Consider the following 25,669-nt stretch of genomic DNA (forward strand, 5'->3'; position numbering starts at 1 on the left):
CAACCCCAACTACCAGTTTGTGGCTCTTGGGGCCCAGTACCCTAACTGTCTGAGTATCTGTCTGTCTTGCTCACTGAACTGGGAATTCCAGAGAATGGGGACAATTACTACCATTGGTCATTTTTATTACAACATTCGGGGTAGGATCGGAGGGATGGCAAGAGCTCAATAAACATTTTCTCAATTAATTGATGTATGCCAATAGTGGATATATATTTATCTATAATTTTCTCTCTGTCTATTTCTCTATCACCTATGTATCCATCTGAATGGGCATTTTGGAAAGAAGGCACTTGGAAGCCTATCAGCATTCCCATAGAGATCGCTGTGTGGGAAAGGATGAGGCGTGGACTTGGAAAGATTGTGAAGCGCGGTGGAGGCCATGCCACAAAGCTTAGAATTGATCTTGGTGATCGGGAGTTACTGAAATATTCAACTCAAGGAGTCACTTGGTCGAATGCATTCTGGTGAGAGTGCGCAGGACCAGTTGGAGAGGATCGGGAACAGAGGCAGGGAGCCAGGCTACGTATAACAAATACATCTCACTTTTCCAGGAGAATAGATGAAACAACGTTAATAGCCCTCAAACTGTGACCTCCTTTCATTTCACAGTGTGAGTGTAATGAGAGCTTCTACATTGGGGCTCTTAAGTAGATAAAATTTGATTAAAATAGCAAAATACAGGATAAAAAAAAGCAGGGAAATGTCTTTTAAGCACAAAAGCATAAAATGAAAGAGAAATAAGACCTAAGATAGATGTCATAATAGTGACAAAATTATGTCACTATTAATTTTGACATAATTAAATGACAAAATTTTCTGAGACTGGGTCAATTAAAAATAAAAATAAACATTTGTTCCCAGGTATATTCTTTAAGGAAAATAAGTGGAAAATAAAGAAAAGCACAAATGTAAATCAGGCAAATAGGAATAAAAAGGAAGTGAAGAGAGGGGGTAACATTAATGTTAAACACACAGAGTAGAACTCAAAGCAAAGAAAAGATGCAGTAATGAGGGGTGGTAACTGATGGAGTGAGAAGCAAGGGGGTGGTCTCCAGGGTCTAAGTGGAGAAATGAGCCTTGGAGAGAAGAGAGAACCCTTTAAACAGTGTCAGGGAGAGAGGAGGAAAAAATAGATGTGATCTTAGTTTATGTTTCTTTTAAAGCACACCCCAAGCCAAAGATCTGAAGGCAAGTAGCTTATTTAGAGACAATCTTTTAAAAATCAGTAGATGAGTGAGGACATGAGACTAGAAAAGGAAATGAAACAATAAAGGGCATATTTACATGTGGGAGCCAAAGTAGAATGCACGCCCACCCATGAGCCTTTAGTTCTCAGATATTTCTGGCCTGCCATGGGCAAAAGGGGTTTAGAAGCCAGAAGGATTGCTCGGACAACTGTATGCCCAAGGACATTGTTGGGGCACCACAAGTGTCTTCTATGCTTAGGTTGGTAGATTTGTTATCAGGAATCAGAGGGGGTTATGGTTTGTCCATTTCTATTTTCTCTGTGAAACAAGAGACAGCGTTATCTGCTGAGGTTGAAGGGAAAGCAGATGGAAACAGAGGTTGAGGAAAGTGGAACAAGATTGAAATCCACACAGTGAAAACCAAGTACTTAGAAAGCAGAGGACTGATGGGATCTATGATGGATGAGTAGATACCGGAGACCAAGAATTTACAACTCATCAGTCTCTGCAGGCCTGTGATTTTCTGGATAGCTCAGCATCTTCATTATAGATGATGAGTAGTCAGTCAGACTCATCGGGCTGTGAGTTTTGCTGGGCAGGTGAAATGAAAGGAGAGTGAAGCAATGGAGTTGAGGATAGGGCAAGAGAATCTTCTAAATGATGAACCATGCCATCTAACATTTCTGGTTAAGGAAGGAATTGAAGACTGAAGACTAGATAGGCTGGAAGAAGGTAAAAGAATTCAAAGATAGTGTGGGGAACTAACTGCACAAGACCTGTAAAGGTGAGAAATTGTTGCAAGAAGGGGTTAATGACTAGATGTTTAATAAGCATAAGTTACAAATGAGGCATGCAGCCACCCAAGTTCTCTTGAGTGCATGTTCAGCTCTATTTTATTCATGGCATCTTTGTGATCTTCTGATATTTCCACACAATCAAAATCTTACACAATTACATCTAATAGCTTATGCCTGTCTGGCATACATTTTCTTTCACTGAGATTTGTAGGTGAGAGTTGTGACACCCAGGGTTTACAAATGTAACCTCTATACCAGGGTAATTTTAGGAAGACTTGGCATTTTATTCAAATGGATTAGTGGCTGCTGTGTGCTGCTCCAATTGAGCCACTAGAGCCATATTTAGAAGATACTGGGTTCTCAATTACTTCCGCTAAGAGAGGGGAATGGTGACACAGAAAATTGAAAATGCATTTATATTTATCTTTGCAATATATTTCGTATTTCTATTTGAATACAGGTGTCACAGACATGAGAACCTTCAAGTGGAAAAGCAAGTGTTGTCTAGAGTTCATAAAACATGTAGGAATAGTATAATGATATAGTAGCCTATCCCTGACTATGCTTCCATTAAGCTTTTACTCTGCATAATGAATTAATCATTCTACACAGCACCAAGGGGAGAAATTCTTCTCTGACTCCATCAAATCGATGTGTTTCCCTTGCATCCTACTCTCTCAAGATTGGTAGCCCTTGTAATCTTGTCCCAGAAAACGAGATCTTGGATGCTCTTTTTCATTCTATCCTTTTTTTTTTTATTTCCACTGAGCTCTTTTTTTCTATGGCCATTTACTGCCACTGGGAATTTTGCAGAAGGTTAATATTACTAATAAAATGAAGGTCAGAGTGCCAAAGAGAGCCCTTTATTTGGTCAAGATGAAAAGCTGTGCAAAAGTATTCCACTCTCCATTTGGGATCAAAGCCACCTTCAAACTTCTGTGCTGAATTGAGCATCACTTTCTAAGCCTAAGACTTGCTGTCTCTCTGCCTACCACCTCCAGACCACCGCTCACCTTGGGAGTATGTAGAGGGATTGAGACCATTCTACTTCGTGGAAATTCTAGGGGCTTGCTGCATCCCAACCGGCTGCCTAGACCAGTTTTCAGCTCTGGCTGTCATTATAGGCATATGAGGAACTAAAACACAGACACACACACCAAAAAAAAAAAAAAAAACTATGCCTGGGTCCTTCATCAGACCAGTTAAACCAGTATATCTGGAGTGGGACAAGACTGTAGCATCCCAGGTGATCATAGTTAGGCCATAGTTGAAGACCATCCCTGTAAACTCAGGGCCATGTCATAATGATGCCACCACCTTGATGCTGTGCTCTGGTTGGGAATGCCAGCACCTGAGAGCTGCCAGAGGCTATTGTGGACTTCTCTTGTAGATTAATTAATTAATTTCATAATTTAGTAATGCTTTTCAAAGGAGGGTAGCTCTACCCAGGTCAAATTAAATGGAATCTCCTAAGTTTAAAGATGCACCAACATTTCTTCTTTGACATAATAAATTTCTATATAAAATTACAGAAAATGGAAGGTCTCTGATCCTTAGTTAGAAATAGTTAGTGCCTTGAACCCACTGCCTTCCCTCCTATGTGCGACATGATTCCCAGGGGTGTAAATCTTCCTGGGAGATGGGATTGAGAAAACCTTCTGGACCGAAATGGGGAAGAGAGAAATTAGACAAAATAAAGTCAGTGGCTGAGAGATTTCAAATAAGTTAAGAGGTTATCCTGGAGGTTATTCTTACACATTGTATAGATATCCTTTTTTTAGTTTATGGTATATTGGAGAGGCTGCAGGGAAGTACCTGAAACTGTAGAGTTGTGTTCCAGAAGCCTTGTTTCTTGAAGATGATTGTATAATAATATAGCTTTTACAATGTGACTGTGTGATTGTGAAAACCCGTGTTTGATGCTCTTTTTATCTAGGGTATGGACAGATGAGTTAAAAATATGGATAGAAGATAAATAATAGGGAAAACAAAGGTTATAATAGATTAGGTAGACGGAAAGACTAGTGATCAATGAGAGTGAGGGGTAAGGGGTATGGTATGTATGAGTTTTTTCCTTTTTCTTTTTTCTTTCTTTTTCTGGAGTGATGCAAACGTTCAAAAGAATGACCATGGTGATAAACACACAACTATGTGCTGATATTGTGAGCCATTGATTGTACACCAAATATGGAATGTTTTTATGTTAAGAATGTTTGTGTTTGTATGTTGTTTTATCAATTTTTTTAAAAAAAGAAAAAAGAAGAATAGTCAGTGCCTAAAAAAATTCTATGCATAGTTCTATAGGTGATGCAAAATACCCCATTGGCTTGATATAGCTATGCATTTTCTATTAAAGAAAAGGATACTGTAGAGTTAAAAAAAAAAAAAGGCTGAAATGATTTACAGTAGATGTCCATCAGGCATAGATGAAATGAGCTAATCTTTATATGTAAATCAATGAAGCTACAGAGGAAGATGGGAACTGGGTCAATCTGTGTATAATAGGGTTGGGGATTTTCGTTAGGTTTTTGCTAAATGACCCAGACATATTTGTTCAGTTTTTACCTTCTCTACTTTTCAAAACTTTTTAGTCAAGAAGTACCTAATTTTGAGTTTATGCACTAGTTTTCATTAATGATATTTAATGCTATTAACAGTGTGAAACCCAGAGTCCAGGAGATAGAATTTGAAAAGACGGTTGTAAGATATTTTTCATTCCTTTATGCAATGCGTTATCCTTATCTTTGTTTTCCTTAAGAAAAAGAGTTTCTTTGCCTTGCCATGGAATTAAAATTTATTTCCTAGAAGATCCCAGCAGCCCTCTGAACACACACTGTGTTTTTCATATACAGATACACCACAGTTATTCAAAATTAGTACTGTTTTGGGGAAAGAACTCACTGAACTAGCCAAAAAAAAAAAAAAAAAAAAAAAAAAAAACAGCCTTGTACAAAGATTAAAATCTGACTTAGACTTTTCAGAGATAACAGAAAGTTTTAAAGAGGTTGTGTTGACTTTCGAACTTCTTAAGAGCAGTGTTTTTCCAGAGAGTTCTTATTCACAGCAACTTACTTGGGAAAGGCAAAAGATAAATAAATAAAGGCTATAAAAGAATATATTTGAACACATACTATGTTCCAGGCACTGTGTTGGAAGTTTAAAGGAAAAAAAAAGGACTTTCAACATTAATAATAGATTCCATTTTTAGAAGGCAATATTGAAAATTTTTTAATTCATTTTAAAAAATCAGAAATTGCCACTGAGTCCTAGCATCCGTAGTAGGTGTCTAATTTTATTCTAATATTGTATAATTTCACCTATATTAACTGTTCCATACGTTTCTTGTAGTTCTTCAAAGGAACAAAATGAGTAAGGCACGTTAATAATGCATGCTGGTTATAAGTGCACTGGAAACGTCATTGTAAGAAGTAATTTTCAATATGTAAATGTCAGTACAAGAAATGTTAGGAATTTTGACCGAGAACCTTAGGACTAAATATTAACACAATATAAACACTGCCTCTTTTCCATGTTCAGGAAGTAGAAATTGCTGTAATTTGTTGAAACCCTTGTTTATTAGTGGATTTCTCAGTGAAGAAATGAGGATTTCTTTTTTTTTAACATGGGCAGGCACCGGGAATCAAACCCGGGTCCTCGGGCATGGCAGGCAAGCGTTCTTACCTGCTGAGCCACCTTGACCCAGGATTTCTTTTTTAAAGAAACTTTTGATTATGATTATAAAAGTAATATACATTCATTTGAATAATGTGGACCAAAAATTTAAATGCACAAAAAAAGAGAAAAATCATCTAAGGATCTCAGGGCTTTGTTTTACTTTAAACTTTCATAATAGGCTCAGGGTGATAAATCAAGCCATTCAGGAATCACACCTACCAAAGGAAACTTAAAGGGATCAAGCCATGGATTTCAATAACTATGTTTTTTTTTTTTTTTTACTTTTTTTATTGTATAGTATAACATACAAACAAAGCAAAGAAAGAAAAAAGCAATAGTTTTCAAAGCACTCTTCAAAAAGTGTTTACAGGACAGATCCCAGAGTTTGTCACGGGCTACCATATGATCCTCTCAGATTTTTCCTTCTGTTGCTCCAGAATAGAGGAGGCTAAAGGGTTTAAATATTTTTTTTATCATCACAATCGACTTCTTTTCCTCCTTTTTTTGTGAACAATAACATATATACAAAAAAGCTATAAATTTCCAAGCACAACACCACAATTAGTGGTAGAACATATTTCACACTATGACATGTATTACAATTTCACAATTTTAGGTTTTTACTTCTAGCTGCTCTAAAATACGGGAGACTAAAAGAGATATCACTGTAATGATTCAGCATTCATATTCGTTTGGTAAGTCCTATCTTCTATGGAATTCCATCACCTTTGGTCTTTCCATACCTCTCGCTGGAGTTGTTTGGGCTATGGCAATTCTAAATTTTTTCTATTGGAAGGCTCTGTCACTAATATTGGGTAGGGAGATGGAGCTATGTAATATTTTGGAGAAGCTGAGCTAGGTTTCAGAACTTATCTGGACCAGTAAAAAAAAATTTACTATTAACTGTAAAAAAAAGAATCATATCTTTGAAGTAATTCTTACAAGAACTCATTCATATTTCTAGTGTGAGTCAGTGGGACACTTAGGTCTATACAACCACTTTCAATCTTGTTTATCTTCAATATAGTAATATTACTTCTAGACCCACTAGAGAATCATCTTCACTCCTTATTTGTTCCTTTACATTTGGAGTTCAACGTCATTAGCTAATGGTTCACCCATCTCTAGCCTCTATGTATCTCTAAGTCCCCTATATTCTGTATTATAAGTCTCTGATTATACCTTTATGCTGGACATAAAAGTGGAATCATACAGTATCGGTCCTTTTGTGTCTGGCTACTTTCACTCTACATCATGTCCCCAAGCCTCATCCATCTTGTCATGTGCTTCAGGACATCATTTTGTCTTACTGCTGCATAATATTCCATCATATGTATATACCGCATTTGTTGATTCACTCATCTGTTGATGGGTACGTGGTTTGTTTCATTTTTTTGACGACTGTGAATAATGCTGCTATGAACATCAGTGTGCAAATGTCTATTTGTGTCATTGCTTTCAGCCTCTTCTGGGCATATACCAAATAGTGCTACTACTGGGTCATAAGGCAGCTCGATATTTAGTTTCCTAAGGAGCCACCAAACAGTCTTCCATAGTGGCTGCACCATTGTACATTCCCACAAGCAGTGCATTAGTGTCCCAGTTTCTCCACATCCTCTCCAACATTTATAGTTTCCTGATTGTTTAATAGCAGCCATTCTTATAGGTGTGAGGTGGTATCTCATTGTAGTCTTGATCTGCATTTCCCTTATAGTCAATGAAAATGAGCATCTCTTCATGTGCTTTTGAGTCATCGTATTTGCTCTTCAAAAAAATACCTATTCCTATCTTTAGCCTATTTTTTAATTAGGTTGTTTATTCTTTTGTTATTGAGTTGCATGATTTTTTTGTATATACAGGAAATTAAACCTTTGTCTAATATGTGATTTCCAAATGTTTTCTTCCATTGAGTTGGCTGCCTCTTCACCTTTTTGACAAAGTCTTTTAACGTGAGCAGCATTTGATTTTGAGGCATCCCCATTTATCTATTTTTTCTTTTGTTACTTGTACTTTGGGTGTAAAGTTTAGGAAGCTACCTCCTATTACTATGTCTTGAAGATGTTTCCTTACATTTTCTTCTAAAAGCTTTATGGTGCTAGCTCTTATATTTAGGTGTTTGATCCACTTTGAGTTAGTTTTTGTGTAGTGTGTAAGATGGGGTCTTCTTTTATTCTCTTGGCTATTGCTATCCAGTTCTTCCATGCCCAATTATTGAAAAGACTATTTTGTCCCAGTTCAGAGGATTTGGGGGCCCTGTCAAAAATCGGTTGACCATAGATTTGATGGTCTATTTCTGCACTCTCGAGTCAACTCCATTGGTCAATGATTCTGTCTTTGTAACACTACCATGCTGTTTTGACCACTGCGGCTTTATAATAGGTTTTAAAGTTAGAGAGTGTTAATCCTCCCACTTCATTCTCTTTTAGGATACTTTTAGCTATTCAGGGTCTCTTTCCCTTCCAGATGAATTTGGTAGTGACGATTTCCAAATCTTCAAAGTAGGCTTTTGGAAATTTGATTGGTATTATGTTGAATCTGTAGATCAATTTGGGGAGAATTAACATCTTAACTATATTTAGCCTTTCTATCCATAGCAGGGAATATTTTTCCACCAATTTAGATCTCCTTTGATTTCTTTTAGCAATGTTACGTATTTTCCTGAGTACAAGTCCTTTATGTCCCTAGTTAAGTTCATTCCTAAGTATTTGATTCTTTTAGTTGTTATTTTGAATGGAATTTTTTCCTTAACTGACTCCTCAGCTAGGGCACTGATTGTGTATAGAAATGTTACTAATTTTTGCACTATAATTTTATATCCCGCCACCTTACTGAAGTTGTTTATTAGCTCAAGTAACTTTGCTGTAGATTTCTCAGTATCTTCCAAGTACAGTATCATATCATCTGCAAATAATGAGAGTTTTACTACTTCCTTTCCAATCTGGATGCCTTTTATTTCTTTGTCCTGCCTGATTGCTCTAGCTAGAACTTCTAGCACAATGTTGAATAATAGTGGTGACAGTGGGCATCCTTGTCTTGTACCTGATCTTAGGAGGGAAGGCTTTCAATCTCTCTCCATTGATTAATATGTTGGCTATCAGTTTTTCATATATTCCCTTTATCATATTGAGGTATTTACCTTTGATTCCTATCTTTTGGAGTGTTTTTAGCAGAAAAGGATGATGAATTTTGTCGAACTTTTTCAGCATCAATTGAGATGATCACATGATTTTTCCCTTTTGATTTGTTAATGTGCTGTATTACATTAATTGATTTTCTTGTGTGAACCATCCTTGCATTCCTGGTATAAGCCCCACTTGGTCATGATATATAATTATTTTAATGTGTTGCTGGATTCCATTTGCTAATGTTTTATTGAGAATTTTTGCATCTATGTTCATTAGGGAGATTGGCCTGTACTTTTCCTTTCTTATAGCATCTTTACTCAGTTTTGATATTAAAATGATATTAACTTCATAAAATGAGTTAGGTAACATTCCTTTTCCCTTAATTTTTTGGAAAAGTTTGAGCAGAATTGGTGTTCTTTTAAGGTGAGAGGCATTTGATCTTGAGGAGTTCCCATTTATCTATTTTTTCTTTCTGGAATGTTTGATCAAATTTCCCTGTGAACCCATCTAGCCCTGGGCTTTTCTTTGTAGAAAGATTTTTGATGATTGAATCTCTTTATTTGTGATTGGTTTGTTGAGATATTCTATTTTTTCCTGAGTCAGTGTAGCTTGTTTGTGTGTCTCCAGGAATTTGTCCATTTCATCTAAGTTGTCTGGTTTGTTGACATACAGTTGTTCATAGTATCCTCTTATGATTTCTTTTATTTCTTCAGAGTCTGTGATAATGCATCCCTTCTCATTTCTGATTTTGCTTATTTGCATCCTCTCTCTTTTTTTCTTTGTCAGTCTTGCTAATGGCCCATCAATTTTATGGTTTTCTCAAAGAATCAACTTTTGGTTGTATTGTTTCTTTCTTTGTTCTCTTCTTCTCCCATTCATGTATCTCTGCTTTAATCTTTGTTATTTCTCCTCTCCTATTTGCTTTGGGGTTAGTTTGCTGTTCTTTCTCAAGTTCCTCCAGGTTTAGTGTTAAGTCCTCGATTTTTGCTCTTTCTTGTTTTTTAATATAGACATTTAAGGCAATAAATTTCCCTCACAGCACAGCCTTTGCTGCATCCCATAAGTTCTGGCAAGTTGTATTCTCATTTTCATTCATCTCCAAACAGCCGCTGATTTCACTAGTGTTTCTTCTTTGACCCACTGGTTGTTTAAGAGTGTGTTATTTAATCTCCATATATTTGTGAATGTTCTCATTCTTTGATGGTTCTTGAGATTTAGCTTCAACCCATTGTGATCAGAGAAAGTACTTTGAATAATTTCAATTTTTTAAATTTATAAAGACCTGTTTTCTGCCCCAACATATGATCTATCCTGGAAAATGTTCCATAAACACTAGAGAAGAATGTGTAACCTCATGCTTTGGGGTGCAATGACCTATATATGTCTGTTAGGTCTATTCATTTACCAAGTTATTTAACTTCTCTATTTCCTCGTTCATCTGTCTGGTTGTTCTATCTTTAGAGAAGAGTGATGTATTGAAGTCTCCTACTATTATTGTTAAAACATCTATCACTTTCTTCAGTTTTGCCAATGTCCGTCTCATGTACTTCGGAGCTCCTTGGTTGGGAGCATAACATTCATATATCTTCTTGGTGAACTGACCCTTTAATTAGTATACAGGGTCCTTCTTTGTCTCTTATGATGTCTTTACATTTAAAGGCTGTTTTGTCCGGTATTAATATAGCTACTCCTGCTTTCTTTTGTTTACAACTTGCTTGGAAGATCTTTTTCCATTGTTTCACTTTCAATCTATTTGTATCCTTGGGTCTAAGATGAGTCTCTTGTAAGTAGCATATAGCTGGATTATGTTTCTTAATCTATTCTTCCTATCTGTATCTTTTAACTGGTAAGTTTAGTCTGTTAACATTCAGTTATTACTGAAAAGGTGTTTCTTGAATCCATCATCTTATCTCTTTTATTTTATTTGTCAGATCTATTTATCCTTTTCCCTCTTTCTCTTTGCATTCTTTAAATTAACCTTAGTAGTACTTTTCACTTCGTGCCCTCCTCCAGACCTCCCTCTCCTGTCTTTTTTTTCAGCTGGCAAAACACCTTTTAATATTTCTTGTATGGCTGGTCTCTTGTTGACAAATTCTGTCAGGACTACTTTGTCTGTGAAAGCTTTAATCTCTCCCTCAATTTTAAAGGACGATTTGTCTGGGTACAGAATTCTTGGCTGGATGTCTTTCTCTTTCAGGATATTGAATATATCATACCACTGCCTTCTCACCTCCAGGGTTCTAGTTGAGTAGTCTGAACTCAGACTTATTTGGTTTCCCTTGTATGTAGCAGAATGTTTTTCTCTTGCAGCTTCCAGGATTTTCTGTTTCTCTTCAACATTTGACAGACTGATTAGTATGTGCCTTGGGGAAGGCTTATTTAGATTTATTCTGTTTGGAGTGCTTTGGGTTTCTTTGGCTTATGTATTTCTGTCCTTCATGAGGGTTGGCAAGTTTTCCCCCATTATATTCTCAACTACTTTTCCTAGCTCTTTACTCTTCTCTTCTCTTTCTGGGACACCAATGATTCTTATATTTGTGCACTTTGTTTTGTCTATCATTTCCCTGAGTTCCTATCCAATTTTTTCCATCTTTTTTGCCATTTACTATTTGAGTCTTCTAAGCCAATTATCCTGTCCTCTATATCATGTATTCTTTCTTCTGTCTCTTCAAATCTGGTGTTGTGTGCCTCTAGTATGTTTTTTATTTGGTCAACAGAGCCTTTAATCTCTGTGATTCTTGTTAAGTAGAGTTGTATGAACTATTTTGTTAAGTAGAGTTGTATGAACATCTTTGAATAATTGTTCCAATGTCTGTGTCTCCTCTGGTGTTTTAATTTGGTCATTAAGCATTGATTTACTTTGGGAGTTGATTTCTTTCAGTAGTCTATGGCCTTGTGTTTGCAGGATGGTTGTACAGCAGGGAACAGGGCATAGAGTGGTGCACTCAGTATGATGATTTGTTTCAGGACAGATATGGGCACTAGTTAGGGATGTTACATTTGTGCTTGTGAATTTGGGCATCCAGCAGCCAGAGAGGATGCAGCTATGTAGGTGCACTGGTCTGGGGGACATAACCCTGGTGTGTGCTGGTCTAAAACATGGGGCCCTGTGTGCACATGTGTAGAGCTGTGGCAGCAGGTTGGTGTTACTCTTTCATGGACTGGGGGCAGAGGTGACCTGGCTGTGCAGGTCAGCACTTTCTCAGAGCTGGGAAGTAAGGCTGAGGGCTGTGTGCATGCGTGGTTCTAGGACTGCTGTAAAGTGCAGTTCCCAGAGCTGAATGATATGACTGGGGACCCATGCACATGCTTGGGCCTGGGAGTGCTGTAAATGGATGTGCTGAGCTCAGGGAGGGCGGGGTGTGCAGCCTAGGTATGGAGGTTAGTGCCCAGCCTTTATGCACTGGTAACAGCCTACAGGGAACAGGAAGGGAGAGGGATGTAGGAGAGGTGGGTTGGGCCACACTTAGGGTGGGGGTGTGGGGCAGGTACATGCACTGAGGACTGGTGGTGTGGGGAGCGCCTGGAGCACAGGGAATGGGAGCAGATGAGGAGGTTCAGGTGCGGGGGTGTGGGGTGAGTCACTGGTCACGGGTCTGCACCGGTGAAGGTAGCGCATCCAATGAATGCAGCCTGGCTTACTTCTTAGTCACGTGTGCCTGTCCGTGCACTCCCGCAGGCTCTGCCACTGCATGCCTCCACGCCAGGCTCCAGCTTTCTGCCTCTCAGTTCCTCAGATTCTGCAACCAGGGCTGCCACACATGGTGCAGAAGGCTTTCCCAGGTCAACTGCACAACTGAATTGCTGCCTCAGTTTCCCTCCTGTCCCTTCTCTAACTTTTCCTTGGAGCAAGGCCAATCTCAAGCTGCTCTAGTCGGCCATCTTCCTGGAAGTCTTACTGTATATTGTTAGTAGAAACATCTAATTGTGGAGCAAAAGGAGGCCATTGTTTCCTGGGGGAGACTGAATGCACTGAAATTTTATTTGTACGCTACAGTCACAACAATTCCTGAAGAAGACTGTCAACCCTTGCAAGTCTGCTTTATAACACAAATCTGCTTCTTCTAAAGTTCAGATCATTGTTGTTCTTCCTGCTTCCATGTTACTCCCCTGTCTTTAAACTTGACTGATCAGATTAATGGAGGAAAAATGGCTCCAGGCCTGAAACAAATCTTAAAATAAAATGAAACTGGCAGTATCCCTTGGCACTTAAACACGTAAGTTTTTAAATCTAAGAGAGAAAGAAAATATCCATCATGGAGAACCCTACGTCAATCCCAGCCATTTAAGCCTCCAAACCTCAAGCCAACACACAGGCATTAAAAAAAAGGTTCTTGGGGTGCACGGGTGGTTCAGTGGTAGAATGCTGGCCTTCTATGCAGGAGACCAGGTTCGATACCTGGACCATGCACCGTGCCCCACCCCCCCCCAAAAAAACATGGATTCTTGGATTTTCCCTGAGGCCCAGCCCAGCCAGCCACCCAGCCCCAGCCTGACCTGATTTGAGACCGAGCCCCTCCACCCTGCCCACTGCATTCACCCTGCCCCAGGATTTCTTCAATGGATAGCACATCTCGCTGCTGCCACCTCACAGCCCTGGCACCCACGTTCTTAGGGGTTCAGACAGAGTCACAGATGGCCCTGTGCATGAGAATGGACATGATGTTCATGGAATGGCTAGACAAACCCTGTCGCACTCAAGTGGATTTGGGAGACTCAGGAAGCAGGCACAAATGTGGGGGCAAATGTATGACCGTCTGGAGCCACAGCCACAGCAGACTGGAGGTAGAAATGGATGCAGTGGTTTTGTGGGGGAGGCATTCAAGGGAAGGAAGAACATGTGCATATCCATGAAAGCAGGATGCTGCTGCAAGTATTTAGAGCCAACACTCAGCTGTGCCATTTGCCTGGAGCAGAGTATTGGGGGTTGGGGATGAGAATTATCACCAGAAAGTCACACGGTGTGATGTTCGGGATGTGGCTAGGAGACCCCACCCCTAAGCAACTGTGGCAAGTCCCTTCTCCACCACTTGGCTTCCTCATCTGTGAAACCAGTGGAATTGTTCAGACTCTGTAGATTTGCCTGTAAGGAATAGAGCTGACGTATGTAAAGCCCTGGCACAGAAGAATCTAGAAAAGCATAATAATGCATCCGTATGGTAGAGGCTGAGAATTTCTTACTCATTTGGCCCTAATTTCTTACTTTACTAAGTACATAGGAGTTTTAAGAGTGGAAAACGTTTGAAATAATATTTTGCCATATATGTGTATATATATATGTATATTCCTGTTCACAGGAATTCTACTTGCACGTCACCTGTTTGAGAAGCCCCACTTATCTCCCTTCCACATGGCCTTTACCACTTTTTTCCTGGTCTTACTGCTATTTCAAGCTCTTTTGTAAAGTGCAGGTGTGTAAGCTCGCCCCCAGAGCTTGAACGTTATTATCAGTTCTTGCAAGAAAAGGTAATCAGAGCAAAAGAGAAAAGGCTAAGTTGTTATCGCATTTGTTAACTCTGGCCAGATGCTCATTAGCAACATACCAGAAGCCAAAAATGAAAGACCAGGCTGCAGCTTGGATCCAAAAATAAGGGCCAGGCTCTGTGGAAAACACTGACAGATGCAAAGCAGAACAAGGAAGAAGGCTTTGTTTGCGTCACAAATCCGCCTCTCATCATTTTAAAAAAGATGGAGGAGCCTTAAACTGTGTCCCAGGAACCCAGGTGCAGGACTGCAGCCAGTTCTTCTGTGGAGTCCGCAGCATGGTCGCACGCAGCATTGTTCTGCCTCCAAATTATTTGGGGTGCTTGTTGAGTACGTAGATGCCCGGGCACTGCCTCAGAGCTGCACAAACAGAATCTCAGAGAGGAGTTCCTAGGGGGTCCAGAGGGGCCTGATGCTTTAAGAACAAGTTATCTGAGACAGGGAATTGCTGCTCATGCTATCTAGACACTAAATATTTATCAAATCTCACCGAACCCTCACAACTGTATGAACTAGTCATTGTTACTATCCCCAGACCCTGCTTATCAGCAGTCAGCTGTTTGAATTCCCACCTACCTGCTTAGCCACTTCACCCTACTGTCTCCTGGCAGGAGAGGATTTCCATTACATGCCCGGCAATGAGTACAAGGTGCCAATATTAAGAAGTCAGTTTCTCACCTCAGGAAACATATCCTAGCACCATTGGCTGAGTCTTGCCCTCAGGACAAATGCCTAGAATTTTGCTTTCTGCTTGTTTTGATTGCCCCTCAATATAAAAAAGCTAAAGGTAGCTGTGCAGCTGACCTGACTGATTGAAAAGAACAGTTCTCTCCACACAATGCCATGTTTAAGAGCAGGAGGGGGGGTATCTGGAATAAGTCTGCCTGAATTGAAACCCCAGCTCTACCACTTACTAGCCCTTTGACTTTGGAGCAAGTCACTTAGCATCTGAAATATGGAGATGATAACAGTTAAATAAAAGCATGGGAAAAGCAAGTGAGGATGTAAAGAAAAGGATCAAATACTAAAAAATCAGTATGGGAGGAATCGAGAACTGTGATGCTCACCCTAGCTGCAGTTAGAATTGCCTGAGGATCTTTTAAATATACAGATGTCAGGGTCCCAGAGATTCTGATGTCATCCATCTGGTGACGTGCCAGGTCAGCAGCATTATTTAAAGCTTCCCAGGCTATTCAAATGCTCAGCCAGGGTTAAAAATCACTGAGCGAGAGAAATACCCAACATTTTGAAAATGTTCTTGTGTTAGAGATGCTTTCTTACTAGAGTAGGGATGCCTATGTTTAAAAATATTTGTTAACTGATTGAACAAATATTTCTTAAGCTCCTACTATGTGCAAACTTTCCTCCAGTGGCTCAGATTAAAAACATAAATTAAACTTGGTCTCTCCTCTCAGGATAGCTGAAGTCTGATGGGGAAGTCACGTATTTGAAAATAAATGATGTGATTACAACAATGTGGTCAGTACAATAACAGCAGTTTGTTCAAAACTCCAGGATGGGGTGGAATCTTCTTTAACCCATCTAAAGAATCATGGAATTGTAGAGCTGAAGGAAGATGAAAATACCTGTTTTTGTGCACCTGGAAGGCACAAACCAAGAGGTCAGACCTTCAGAGGGCCACAAAGTCAATGGAACAGAGACTAAAATGTTCAAATAATGTGGTAAGACACACAGTGACTAAAGAGGAGGCTAAGAAACTGCTGGGTAGTAGCAGTGGACTCTGAGGCTGAAGTTCTGTGTCCTGAAGAATAAGTAGGATTTGGACATAAGCGTACAGGAAAGGTTGCAATCTTGTTGGAAGACTTGAGCTCCCAGCTCAGGTAGGATAAGTACAGACCAGGGCAAATAAGTCTCTGGCTCTGGGATCTTAGGCGGTAGCCAATGGTTCAGTGCTTCCTCCTCCGTGTTAAAACTGGTCCTGGGTTTCACTTTGTTTCTTGCTAGAGCTTGACATACGATTTCAGTGAATGCTCTCCCTTCCATCTCCACCCCCTCTAAGAGATAACACTGTACAAATGAAATCCTGAAATGGTATCAGTTTTCCTCAGTGTGATGTCCAAGTCCAATTAGATCTGGGGTTCGAGTCTCTAACCTTACATTTCTCACTGATATAATCTAATTCATCCAAGCACATGGAAATGATGCAGATAACCTGAAGTTAACACAAGCCCTGTGTGCAAAACTTAAAATTGTTAAGTCCATAGTAGAATGTGTCGAATTGGTTCATCCATGAATGGCAACTCCATTTTCCCCCTTGCTCTGAATTTGGTGATCTCCTTAATGTCTCGCTTTCTCTCACATCCTACATCCTTCTCGTCAGTAAATCCTATTTCCACTCTTTCAAATTATGTCCAAAATTCATCCTCATTACAACCACCTAGTGCCAAGCCACTGTCCAGTCTCACTTGGACGATCAGAGAAGCCTCCTAATTGAGCCCCTGCTTCAGCCTAGCCCCTACTGTCCATTCTCAATTCTGCAGCAGGGTTCCTTTTAAAGAATGCCAGGTTGTCTCATTCTTCTATTCAAAACTCTTCACTAGCTACATCCCAGAATTTGGTAAGCAGATAATCAAAAAGTATTGGCAGAGTTCCTTGAGGGATGGGAGAAAAAATATGGAACTATGAGACTTTACCACCAACGAAACCCCTGATACCGTGTCAAACATTATTGACACCCAAATCAATAGGACAAGCCCTTGATCTTGAGGCTCATGTATGTAGTGGAGAAGCTTAGCCTTCCTATAGCTATGCCTAAGAGTCACCTTCAGAGGACCTCTTTTGTTGCTCAGATGTGGCCTCACTCTCTCTAAGTGCAATTCTGCAAGTGAAAACATTGCCCTCTGTGCTATGTGGGACAAGACAACCAAGGATGAAATTCTCCCTGGTGGCATGAGATATAACTCCCAGGGATGAGCCTGGTCCTGTCACCATGGGGTCAACAGTGCTATCCTGACCAAAAGGGGGAAAAGAAGTATAACAAAATAAGGTATCCATGCCTGAAAGAGTTCAAATAGAGTCAAGAAGCTACTCTAGAGGTCACTTTTATGCAAACTTCAGTTAGACATTGCTACCCATCATAACTTGCCAAACCCCAAGCAAAACCATTCCAACTCAGTCCTAAAGAAGAGTGCAGTATATAGGATTCTACAAAGGTTCCATGCACTAGGGTAAACTTCCAGAAACCTACAACCTCCTGCTGGATCTCTGGATCAGAAAATTCCTGAAACCTAGAGGGACCAATCTTTCCAGAACATCAGCTAGTTCCATCCCCCTACCCCACATTATTGACAGCCCCTTCCAACATGAAAAAGTTAGGACGGCCATAGCCCAAACACCCCTAAAGAGAGGGATAGAAAGATCAAAGGTGATGGTGGAGTTACACAGAGAAGATAGGATTTAACAATAAATATGATTGCTGAATCATCATTCTTATGAGTTCAAAAATACATCAAAATGTAAGCAAGCCAACCTGAAATACTGATAAACAATTCATCCAATTTATAGCCTTAAACTGATTCAAACCCAAATTGAGAGACACTCTGCAAAGTACCTGACCAGCTCTCCTCAAGAGAATCAAGATCATGAAAGACAAGGAAAGACTGAGAAACTGCCACAGATTGGAGGAGAAGAAGAAAAGATGCAACTAAATGCAATGTGGGATCCTGGAACAGAAAAAAAGGACAGTAGCTGGAAAACTGACAAAATTCAAGAGTTCTGTAGTGTAATTACTAGTAGTCTAACAATGTTAATCTCCTAGTTTTGACGACGCATTATGGTTATGTAAAATGATAACACTGGGGAAAGCTGAGTGAGGGGTACACTCTTTTTCTGTGATTCCAAATTAGTTCAAAATAAAAAGCTAGAAAAAATCGTTTTTATGAAGTCATTATTACATCTAACTGTCTAAATACCTCTCTTTGTACTCAAAGCAAGGAATTCATTTAAATAGGCATGTTTTCTGAATGAATAAACAAGAAGCAATTACCATGCAACCGACAAGGTAATTAAGTAACCAAGAATAAGAATCGGCCTATGAGTGTGCGTGCACGTGCGTGTGTAGAGGTAGTTTCCTTATTTTTATGCTTTACCAAGCACTTTTCTGTGCCACAGTGGTGTACTCCCAGGGATTCAAACAGAGGTTTTCCAAGCATATATTCCTTGATGCAAGAAGTCTGATCAGACGATACGATAACACTTCAACAGCTCTTTGTACTCCTGAGCTTTGAAAAGGTTAGAAATAGCAACTGTCAGCTAAGTAAAATGATCTTCGAAGTAACATTCCACTCATTTGAGATTTCACAGTGAAATAATCACACTCCATCCCGGGTCTCAGGAAAGCGTGTTCTCATTAGAGACGGAAAAATGATTAAGAAAAATTGTCGCGGAGGGGTTTTGAGAGTCAGATTCGCTAGCAAACACCTTAGCTCTCGGGTAGAGGGAGTTGCAGGGAATGAAAGCACTTGTAGAAGCAAAGCTCCTTCGGAAGGCTGCCCCTCAGGCGCTGTCCAGCAGGAGGGAAGGCGTTTGTAGGTGAGAGCTCTTCCTCATGTGTGCCTGGTGGCCCCGTGCACGTGGGGCTGCCCCCTCCTCGCTGGAAGCCTTGCGGCCAGAGAGAAGGCCCTCCCCCTGACTTTTCTGAAAAAGGGGGCACAGCTGATAGGCACCCAGAGTCCTGAGAAACTCTTCAATCACCTAGAATGAGACCTGAAGATGACTGATGAGCATTACTCATTTTTTCTATGAATCAAAATAAATGTTCGTGGGCAGGCCACAGTGGCTCAGTGGCAGAGTTCTTGCCTGCTATGTCGTAGACCCAGATACGTTTCCCAGTGCCTGCCTATATGAAATAAATAAGTAAATAGATAAATAAATGTTTGTTTTGGAAATTATCCCAGCATATGTAGATTAATGACAGTCAGGCAATCCAATTCAATTTACTGACAATTACCTACTGAAGACCCACTTCTACTCTAATGCTGTGGAGACACAAGGATGAATAAAATAAACTTCCAGCCCTCAGACAACTTAATGTCCAATAAAAGAAACAAAGTTGATAAAGAAATAACTATGAAAAAAATGAGTAGCAAATGTCTAAAAGGCCTGGGAAGTAGCCTTATCTGAACAAAGTAAGCTGAACATAAGAATAATAAACTGCCACAAATGAGCCAAACTTTATTGCTACCAAGTTATAGTTTAGACATATAACAATATAAATATATGAGATATATATATCCCATTTTGTATTCAAAATTTAAAACAAATGGAAAAAGAAAAAATTCATTTAATTATTACCTTTTTTTCTTTATAATTCATTACCACTTCGATTTGGAATCAGAAACTTGAGATCTTTCCTTCCGTATCAATACATCATTCAAGTCCTGTTTTGTTTCTTCTTTGCTTGGTTGGTTTTTTTACTGCGATGTATATAGAATGCAGTCTTAAATACTTAAACCAGAAAAGGCAATTAGTTTTTTTCAGGTTCCTTTTGGAATAGAGCTGTTACTAAACATAGGTTCTTTACAACATGAGTGGAATCATTATACATTGTCTTATAGGAAGGGTCATCTCCTCCAAGATGTGTGTACAACCCTGGCTTTTCATTGTTGTCATATTTAGTCTTCAGTATCATCTTGTTTTGTAGTGTGATTATTTCCATTTATAGCCCTTCATTTGTGCTATCAAAAATTAAGAAAGGCAATCTAAATTAATTTTAGCTGATTTTCATAAACTTTGCAATAAGAGAACTTCTACAGAATCCAGACAATTTGGTGGAATGAATTTTAGGCTACATTCATTTCAGAAAACTTATTGCAATGTAGGAAAGTGGGCCAAATTATTCTTTCACAAATGAATTTCCCAAAGACCAATTTTGTCAGGACTGAGGAAAGCAAACGAGACATTTGTGTGAATACTTGTGAATGCCCCCGTAGAAAGATATTCAAAAGGTGTAGATGGGTTGTGACGTCAGAATGAAGCTGGGGACTTTGAGCCAATCTTCACTGCAAAGTGAGATAAGGCTATTTCCTCTGATGACATAAACAGTTAATAAAAAATCTCTTTAGTTTCACAGCACAAGTAAACCAGCAAATTCATCAAGCAAACACTGGCCTGTTTTTGCTCCAGGACATAGAAGCATAGCCAATTCCTGGCATTAATTATTGAATACATGGTTTGTCCCATTTTAGTTTTTTAGCCCAAAGCAATTTCTGATGAATGAGGCAATGAATGGACTTAAGCATAGTGTCCCTACAGAATACTGCCCTCTTGGATCTGTTGTTTGACAGGTACTATATCAGTTCCATCAACCGAGAGAGCCCCTCTCTATAATAATACTATCTTTGAATGGCACAGTGTACATTCAGTGGTGTGAGACTTTTCTCATCACACAAAGCCATTTCCTGATGTTTCACCTTTCATGGACCCCTTGTCCAAAAGTTCTTTGACCCCTTTAAAATTCTCCAGACATCACAAATAAACATAACTGACAGTGTGCTATTATTTATATCTATATTGTCATTCGCTGCAACAGAAAATGGCACCAATAATTTAACTTATTGTGAAAGTTCTCAACCGCATCTCGCACATGCTGAGATATTGTGTTTCTGGTTATACGAACATTTGCAAATGCTTGTTTATGCCCTGGACACATAATTACTGCTGCGTTCAAAAGAGACTCTTTTACAAACTCATTTTCTTCAGAAAGGTTTTGATGCCCCGGCAATTTTTTCACTTAATAGAGAACTGCATTTCACAGCTGATCATTTATTGTATTCTCATTCAAAATCAAATGCTGTCGTTTTACAACATCCATCCTTTCTGTATACCAGTCATGGCTTGTTTCATTGATGTCATCTCATATATGAAACCTGCCTTGAATGCCACCTCCCTCTAGTCTAGTTTGGACGCTCTCTCCCTGATTGCCTCATGTTTGCCTCAGTCACAGCATTCATCAAGTAGTACTGGGAACAAAGCTCCTGGGAAAAAGAACTGGGTTAATCCCTCATTCTCCCTACACCTGAGTGCAATGCCTTTGATGCCCATATAACAAGGGCTCAAGGAAGTAGAGAAAGGAGGGAAGGAATGAGATGACTGGAGACTAGTGAGGCAGGAGTCACTCAGTGCCTGCTTCCCTCTCGCTTTGGAAATACCAATCTTTGGCTGCTATTTGTGCCTCTCCCCTTCCTTCCCAATGCTCGCTCCTACTGGAAGATTCTTAAGTGGCACATCCTGGGAGGGTCTTGAGGACATCTGAGAGGGTTTCTTTGGGGAGGTTATGGGGAATATAAGATAGAGTCCCTTAATTGCCTGAAACTGTTGAGCTGCGTTCCAGTAGCTTTGATTTTTCAAGATGATTGTATAACGATATAGCTTTTATAATGTGACCATGTGATTGTGAAAACCTTGTGTCTGATGCTCCTTTTATCTAAGGTATGGGCAGATGAGTAAAAAATATGGATAAAAAACAATGGGGGGGAGAAAGGGTAAAACAAACTGGGTAGATGGAAATACTAGTGGTCAATGAGAAGGAAGGGTAAGGGGCATGGTACGTATAAGTTTTTTCTTTTTATTTATGTTTCTGGAGTGATGCAAATGTTCTAAAAAAATGATCATGGTGATGAATACACAACTATATAATGATACTGTGAGCCATTGATTGTACATTGATTATATGGAATGTTTGTGTGTTAAAATTTATCAATAAAAAAAAGGATAAAGTCCCTTGTCAGAGGCAAAGGAGGGAAAACCTCCACCTTCAGAATCAGTGGCTTCTTTGTTAAGTAAAAGCAAGAATGAGTCGGTAGCCCCGGTGGGCTTGGTAGCACTGCCTTCTGCACACTAGCATTCATGGTCCTATTAAGAAGCACAAAGCATTTCTTATGACTGGATTGCCTTTAGCATATTATAGTGCATTTTGGTGAAAAAAAAAAAAGTACCCCCTCCCCCAGAGGGCTGCAGACTACGCTGCAGTCCCTAGTGAGAGGAGGGCAGGTGGGTCAGCCCAACACTCTCTTTCATCCAGATGCCTTTAGGCAGTGAGCTACCTGCACAAAACCCACTTAGCCAAGCAAACTATGTTTCCTTTCCTGTGCACTGTATTATAAAACTGGTTATAAGTAATGTGCAAATATTTATTCTTTTCTAGGAACATGGGTGACATTTGGAGGTCAAATTTCAGATGAGGTAAGTTGCTTTTGGTTTCCACTATGCTGGTTAAAGGCTACGCAGAGAGAGCTGCAAAGTGGGAATATTCTTCTTCTTTTAAGACGATAATGTTTTAATGATGGGACATCTTTGAGTCAGTCCTGAACTTAACTTTTCAATTTTATCTTGCCTCATGTAGTATTTTCACATGTAGACTATTAAGAGTCCTTGAAGCTGTTGATCTAGAAACAAGCTCAACAGAAGATGATCCAGTTTAGAATTAATATTTGGTCTCTTTATGGGAAAAGTTCTTGCTGCTGTTGTTTTGGTTCTGTGTGTGTGTGTTTAGTTCCACCTCAGATGACCAACTCACCTGGCTTTGCATGGGACTCTCCGGGTTTGGGCACTGGAAGCCCGTGTCGCAGGACTCCTCTTGGTCCTGGGCAAACTGGGCAGTTGATCACGCTGTCTTGGGCAAGTTACTCCAACCCTGACGGCCTCTGTTCCTCCTATGTCAAAAGGGATAATAATAGTGACCTTGAAGGGTTGTTGAAAGGTTCGATCATGCCATGCATGTCAGATGTTTATACAGCCCTTTGGCTAGTAAGTAATAGACACCCAATAAAGAGCAGCTTTAATAATTATATTTTCCATAAAACTCCTCCAAGTCATCCTTTACCCATTCAAATCAGCATTTACCAAGGTGATCTCTTTTATCATTGCTTCAAAACAATACCTTCATAGCATAAGTGAGGTGGGCAAGCATCGAGCACCAGTAACTCCCCTGAAGGCAGTGTCCACAGGCCACTCCCATCCTCTCTGACCTTCCTGCAGCCCACTGGCAAGGGAGGTGGCACACCTGAGTGGATAGTCTCACCACTGCCACATCAGTAAAATGTCAACCACAGACCGACTCAGCAGGGTCACGGTTAAGATTAATGAGATGAAGCCTGTAAAGTGCTTAGCCTGGTGCCTGGCACAGAACGAGCCCTTAGAAAGAAGGGAGCTCTTATCCTTCCCAAGGAGATGCTTGGGGTAGCAGAGGGTCCACCCCACAGCTCCCAAAAGCACCAGTGTGTTTTAACAGATATGAAGAGCAGAGAAAGAATGTAAACTCTAATCTCTCTAATGCCTGTCTAGCTTCTTATCTGTCTAATGCCTGTTACCAGTATTAAACAGAGGTCACCATAGAGGGTTTGCTGCAAGTTAGGCATCCTGGGAAGCAGACTGAGATGGAGATTAGCGTGCAGGAAATGCTATCATTATCGACACTTGTGGACACAGGGAAGGAAGCAGGATTGGGCAATTGGGAAGTTGAGTTGCATTGCAGTCCCAGCAATGACCACAGCCGACCCCATGGGGAGCTCTGAAGAGAGATGGCCCTGAAGATCTGTCCCAGGTTGGGACAAGAGGGCCAGGCCTTTATGTCCCCTGAATTGGGCAATCATTTGGATAGCGGCTGCTTCCAGGAAGTGTCTATAACCCCGAGCTGACTTTCTTCAGCCAAGGAGACTAACAGTTGAAGGCCTTCTGATGGCTGCCCTCCTAGCAGGTAAGGGACTAAGTCCTTCACTTCTGGTGGAGGACCCAGGTGGCACGTCACAGAGTTCACTCCAGGGCCCTCTGATTGACATCAGGTAGGGGTGAGTGGAAAAGCCAGAGATAGTAGAGCAGTGGTAACCAAGCCTTGAAGTCAGATACAAAGTAAGTAACAAGTAGAGAGGGGGATCTAGAGTTAAGAATCCATGCATCCATCATCTACATGTAAGTTGAATGTGTCACCTCTTGCTTGGTTATTTCAACCATGCTGCTAAGTATAATCAGGGGTGGCACAATTTTTCAGTTCAGTTTTAGGGGATGAGTGGATACAAATCATTGCACTGTGCTGTTAACAACCCTTGTCTGCTTGCTGTTACCTACTTTTTACAGGCATCATAATAAAAACTATTTCTTTGGAGGAAAAGAGGCTTATTTAATGTAATTTAAAGACTTTCCAATAGAAAATGGAATACTATTGAAAATACTATCTACTTTGTAGCTTTCAGCAATTACGGTGCTTTGTTTGCAGTGTCTGCTGGAAGCCTACTGCCATTATAGGGATTCTCATTAACCTCGTTGGGAGAAAGAACGTTGCTTGTTAGCTTCTCTAGATCGCTATTCTAAACAATCTGTTAGTGATGATACATTCTGTAGGAGGGTCTTATTCTGAGCCATAAATTTCCTGTAAGGGGAAAATGGATGGGTTACCAGAAAGACCACTGAAGCAAGGCGGGCTGTGGGGTGGAGGGTTGGAAATTTGTCTTGAGAATTAAAAGCTATGAAACACTTTTGTACACAACTGATTTAAAAAAAAACACACACATTTTTAAAGATGTTAAAAAAAAAAAGAATCCATGTATTCAGTATGGGGTGAATGGTTCTTAATAGGAAAGAAAGACAAAATTATCTTCCCTTTTGAAGCAAAGGAACCAAATGTAAATGTATCATTTTCCCCTTAGTCTTGGGCTCTCCCCTTTACGGTGTCTGCTATAATGAGCCCAGCTTGCCTAGGTCAGAGTACGCAGGACTAAATTCTGAAGGAAATCATTTCAAAATTTCAATTCTTCACACTGCACAATAAAGCAATCCCCTCAGATACAGCAAGACTGTATTAGTTCTCTTTCTGCTAAAACAAATACCATACAATGGACTGGCTTAAAAATAGGAATTTATTGGTTCACAGTTTCAGAGGCTAAATAGCTCGTTGCCTACTGAGTTTGGCAACCTGCTGCTGGCAATCTTTGGGGTTCTTAGGGGTTCTGTGGCTTTTCTGTCACATGGCAATGCACATGGTTGCATCCTTTCCTTTCTCTTCCTTGTTCCAATGACTTCCAGCTTTGGCTGCTCCCTGCACCTTTTTTTCTCTGACCAAATTCCTTTGCTTATAAGGACCCAGCCATATTGGATTAAGGCCCAGCTTCATTCACTTTGGACACAACTTAACTCTTAACATCATCAAATGGATTCACATCTGGAGGATCAGACATTAGGACCTGAAATGACTTTTGGGGCGGGGTGGGGGGAACGATTCAATTGCCCACACAAACAAATAGATATTGTTCTTCCAGAAAGCCGCTGTGACCTCCTCAGGTTCCTGCAGATAGACTGTCATCAAGGAGAAGGAGCGATGGGGTCCCAGCCAGACCACAATCACAGCAGTGGTTGGATGGCTCAAGCTCAGCCATGTCCATATGGC

General features: G+C 40.1%; 1 protein-coding gene across 2 annotated transcripts in view; it reads left to right on the forward strand.

Annotated features, from left to right (window-relative positions):
• The window catches only part of KCNAB1 (potassium voltage-gated channel subfamily A regulatory beta subunit 1), a 443,831-nt gene that overhangs the window by 334,733 nt on the left and 83,429 nt on the right, over positions 1–25,669 (forward strand). For both annotated transcript variants that reach the window (XM_077160853.1, XM_077160854.1), the window contains exon 3: positions 22,436–22,473. In XM_077160853.1, the coding sequence (XP_077016968.1) occupies positions 22,436–22,473 (38 nt within the window). The remainder of the gene's footprint in view (positions 1–22,435; positions 22,474–25,669) is intronic.

This window comes from Tamandua tetradactyla, chromosome 5, assembly GCF_023851605.1.
Source record: "Tamandua tetradactyla isolate mTamTet1 chromosome 5, mTamTet1.pri, whole genome shotgun sequence".
Taxonomy (NCBI): domain Eukaryota; kingdom Metazoa; phylum Chordata; class Mammalia; order Pilosa; family Myrmecophagidae; genus Tamandua; species Tamandua tetradactyla.